Below are 4,469 nucleotides of genomic sequence, written 5' to 3' on the forward strand. Positions count from 1 at the left end.
AGGAGGAGGAATAACAGAGGAAACGACTGAACCGGTTGCTGAAACAATTGAACCAGTTGCTGAAAACGGAGAAAGAAAAATCACGGAAGAAACGACTAAATCGGTTGCTAAACAATTGAACAAGTTGCTGAAAACAATTTTTCCAGTAACCGTCGCACCAGATTTGACAGTAAGGGAGGGGAGAAATCGACATCCACCTGTATGGTTAACAGATTCCGGTGAAGGCTATGAGAAAAAGGGAAGTGAGGAGATGGTGTACAAACTCCAAAAGGCTCTCTACGGATTAAAACAAGCACCTAGAACCTGGTTTGGTCGAATAGAATCCTACTTCATCAAGGAAGGATTCAAAAGCAGTTCCAGTGAGCAAACACTCTTCATCAAGAGGAAGGGAGGTAAAATTCTTATCGTAAGCATTTACGTTGATGATTTTTTATTTACTGGAGACCAGATGAAGAACTATTGGACGAGTTTAAACGTTCCTTGAAGAAAGAGTTTGATATGACTGACTTAGGTCAGATGAAATTTTTTCTTGGAATAGAGGTAATACAAAGATTAGATGGTATTTTCACATGTCAAAGAAAGTAGGCTGTTGAAGTTTTAAATCGACTTGGCATAGAGAATTACAATTCTGTTTGTAATCCCACTGTTCCAGGAAAGAAAATTGGCAAAGATGAAAATGGTGCAAAAGTATATGTAACTTTGTATAAACAAATAGTGGGAAGTCTGATGTATCTCACAACTACTCGTCTTGATCTCATGCTTGCTGTAAGTTTGATTAGTCGTTTTATGGCATGTCCAACACAACAACATTTTGCAGCAGGTAAAACTGTTTTAAGGTACTTGAAAGGTACGGTAGATTATGGTGTATTTTATAAAAAAGGAGGAGTCGGTGATTTGACTGGATCGACTGGTAGTGACTGTGCCGGAGACATGGAAGAAAGCAAGAGTACTTCAGGCCATGTGCTTGTGATTAGTGGAGGAGCAGTAGCTTGGTTTTCTCGTAAGCAGCCTATAGTCACTTATGAACCAGAGAAGCTGAGTTCGTTGCTGCTAGTTCTTGTGCATGTCAAGATGTTTGGATGAGGAGGATATACTCAAAGAGATTGGTCACTCTCAAATAGAAGGAACAAAGCTAATGTGTGTAATATTCAACTATTAAGCTATCCAAAAATTCAGTTCTACACGGACGTTCCAAACACATAAGAAAGCATTTCGGAAGTTGCGTGAAGAACTTAGCGTGCAGAGTTTTTCTGACTTGAACTAATTCTTGACAAAGAAGAATAAGTTCACGGGAGAAATGGTCAGAAGAATTTGATTAGATGAAAAAGAGTTAAGAGTATTTTTAGGAATTTAGTTTAAATATTTCTCAGATTTGTTTACCAGATTTGTTTCCATTTCGAAGATTTGTGGATAGAAACGTTTCTATGTAGGGTTATTTGTAAGGCTATAAAAGCCAAGTTCACTTTTCAATAATATTATCACCTCAAACTTCAATTGTTTATGTTTTTGGCTTTGTTACGTCAAAACCAGTACTTGTCACTTCTACCTTCCCACAATGGCAAACTCACTCTCTCTAATTTCTTTAATCTATTTTTCTTTGTTCGGGGGGCAACGAGGCTGAGAATCGGTTCATGAGCTGCTTTTTGGCTCGAATTGCCGGGAAGGATATTGATTGGGGCTTGTGGGCGTTCCAAGGAAGTTATATGTACAGACGGTGTAATGAAGATCCTGAGTGAAAGTTTTGGTGTTATGGATCACTCTTGGACTAAAGATAGTACCCCCGTCACTTAAACAAATGCTTCCACTTATCAAGAGAGTGAATCAAGGTTAATTTGTTGCTTCTCAATCTAACCGTGCATTATAACAAATCAAACCTTTATATATTTCTTTAGTTAGAATTTGAAACTAAAGCTCTTTTCTTGCGGATCCAAATTCTAAAGCACCAATATCATACATAATGCTGCATCCCGTATCAGGGCAATGTGTCAAATCCGAGGACAAAGGAGGAGTTGAACTCGGCGATTGTGCCACTCCGAAGCAATGGAACCATAGTGGAGATGGAAGTCCCGATGAAGTTGTTGTCAAACGGGCAGGGTTTGAAATCCGTCAGAGATGGAAAAGCACCGGTGGTATCCGACGAATGCTCTGGCGATGGAAGCAATTGGACGGTGGCTTCGAAAGCAAATCTCCAATTGGCCAACAAAATTGGCGAAGACAATTTTTGTTTGGAGAAGGAATCTGATACTATAGTTGTTGTGAAGAAATGCATTTGCTTTAGAGACGAGGGAAGTTGCACCGATGATCCTCAACCCCAATGGTTCAAACTTGTTCCAACAAATGTTGCTTAGTCTATTAATTAGTTTAAAATAGAAATTTAGAATTTGGTCCAATATACTAGTAGTTGTTGGAATTTGAATTTAGGGTTGGCATGAAAGTTTTGAAAATGCCGGAGTCATATTAGGGTTGTCGATTTTATGCTTAAATTCGCAGTTAAATGGTCAATAATTATTTTTCTATTATTTATTATATGTCCAATCTTTTATACGATCATTATTGTTGGTATTATTTTTCATATATGTTTGTACGATAAATAAAATCGGTTATAGTCAAGCACGAGCATGAATAGAATTAGAGATAAAATAGGGGCCAATTCAAAGTCGGGCATGTCATATATTTATTCTTCCCAATACATAAGCAACTCACAACGTGTTGGTTTCAACGAGTTCAAACGAGTTCAAACCATTGACTTTGGGTGTCTTGGAGGCAATTTGGAGCACCATCAGTGCAAATACATGAGTTTGTCACAATATTTGAAGAATTAGAGCTTTCAACCTGCAAGCAAACACTCTTCCCATCTTGAGTTACGGTGGCCAAATGAAGCTTAGTGTTTGAAATGGCTCTCCAAGAACTCTGAGGGCCGAAGCAATCCGTTGAGAGAGATGGCATAAGGCCTTCTCCGCTTGTCTTTAAGCATAAACCAGTGCTTGACATCCTAATTGGAGTGCTATCATTGTCATGAGTCCATCGACTTGAGATGGAGCAATTACCCATGAAAATATCTTTGTTGTCATTTGAGACTTGGATGCATTGGCCACTTTGTGGATGATATATAACATACGAGAACGATGCATTGGAATTTGGATCTGTGCACCGTAAAAAAATGTCTTATACACTTGTTATAGATCCATATATTCAAAATCGTTAATATATTTATACTTACCTTGCAACATAGTCTGCAATAGTTGAAACTTCTGGACAAAGTTAGGATTTTTAATTTGAGTCCAATTGGAGTCGAGAACTCCAAAAGTTTCTGCCGGCCCTGCTTGACCTTCCCTGTAATAATAGCTACCTTGCCAAGTCCATAATGCCCAATCTAAATCTTCTTGTGCAAGATGAGCTGTGAAGCAACTCATGAACCGATTTTCTGCATCGTTAACCTCTCTCTGATCGTACCCATATTCGCTGACAAACAAAGGAAATGGGTTTGGTCCTTCTCTAACAAATTCAGCATGGTCTACAAAGCCATCGATAATATTTGCACAAATATTATTTAGTGGCTGGTTTATAAATTTACTCTCTTGATCTCCACTGAACGAATACAAGTGCACCTCAAAAACCAACTTGTTGTCTAAGGTGCTTACATTCAAGGGCTTCTCTTTTAAGCATCGAAGATCATTATCAAAATTTAGGCCCGAAACAATCACCAAAACATTTGGGTTAATGTTGTGGATTGTTGTTACTCCTTGAGTAACATAATTGTTCCAATCATTTGCATTTTCATTGGTTCCTCGTATCTCGTTTCGTAGGCTCATTCCAACCACCTAAATGTCATAACAAAAGAATGTGAGAATTTAGTTTCAAGAGTGTGAGAATTTTCCTTAATTTGTACGTACCGTTGATTTCTTGGAAAAGCGTTGAGCAACTAAGCTAAGACCTTGTAGCCATTCTTGAGGGTCAAAATAGCGGTCTCCAAAAAATCCATTGCCATCGTCAAGAGAGCAACACCATCTTGGCTGACTCATATGGTTGTCGGCAATCACCATTAAACCACTCTCTCCAAGCACATCAACAACAGCTTCATAGGCTTCAGCAATAGTCTTGTTCAACACAAAAGGATTATATTGAGCCAATCCGGCTTTTGCTTGCTCTAAATCGAGGAGGTCAAAATTCTCTTCAACTGTCCTATTTGCATAACGAGTGAACATTTGAGTTGCATACGTGAGTCGTACACAATTAAACCTCAACTTGATTGCCTCATCTGCCAGCTCTTTTAATGGCCTGTGGTTGAGACCTTCTATTAGCATGCTCTGTGTGTGGGAAGGCCAATTCACGCACACAAGCTTCACTCGACGCCCTGTTGTCGAATCAACGATCCACCTTCCTTTTGTTGACAACGGTAAAGAATAAACAGAAGGAGATAAAAACACAAACAATGCTAGAAAAAGAACAACTTGAAAAGCTCTTCCCAT

General features: G+C 38.7%; 1 protein-coding gene across 1 annotated transcript; it reads right to left on the reverse strand.

Moving 5' to 3' along the window:
* Positions 1–2,724: 2,724 nt before the first annotated feature.
* Positions 2,725–4,469, reverse strand: LOC147792359 (glycosyl hydrolase 5 family protein-like). The gene is made up of 3 exons (XM_087124603.1): positions 3,894–4,469; positions 3,221–3,821; positions 2,725–3,143 (listed from the first exon to the last, which is right to left on the reverse strand). The coding sequence occupies exons 1-3, from the start codon at positions 4,467–4,469 to the stop codon at positions 2,725–2,727; spliced, it is 1,596 nt and encodes a 531-aa protein (XP_086980729.1).

The sequence above is a fragment of the Cucurbita pepo genome, chromosome 6 (genome assembly GCF_057944985.1).
Source record: "Cucurbita pepo subsp. pepo isolate OVF chromosome 6, ASM5794498v1, whole genome shotgun sequence".
In the NCBI taxonomy this organism is placed as follows: Eukaryota; Viridiplantae; Streptophyta; class Magnoliopsida; order Cucurbitales; family Cucurbitaceae; genus Cucurbita; species Cucurbita pepo.

Bases quoted from the DNA above. Each gene is read 5' to 3' on its own strand.
- LOC147792359 (XM_087124603.1), bottom strand. From the start codon at position 4,469: ATGGGAAGAGCTTTTCAAGTTGTTCTTTTTCTAGCATTGTTTGTGTTT. The intron at 3,822-3,893 runs GTACGTACAAAT...TATGACATTTAG, and splicing joins GCTTTTCCAAGAAATCAACG to GTGGTTGGAATGAGCCTACG. The intron at 3,144-3,220 runs GTAAGTATAAAT...TACGGTGCACAG, and splicing joins ATTGCAGACTATGTTGCAAG to ATCCAAATTCCAATGCATCG.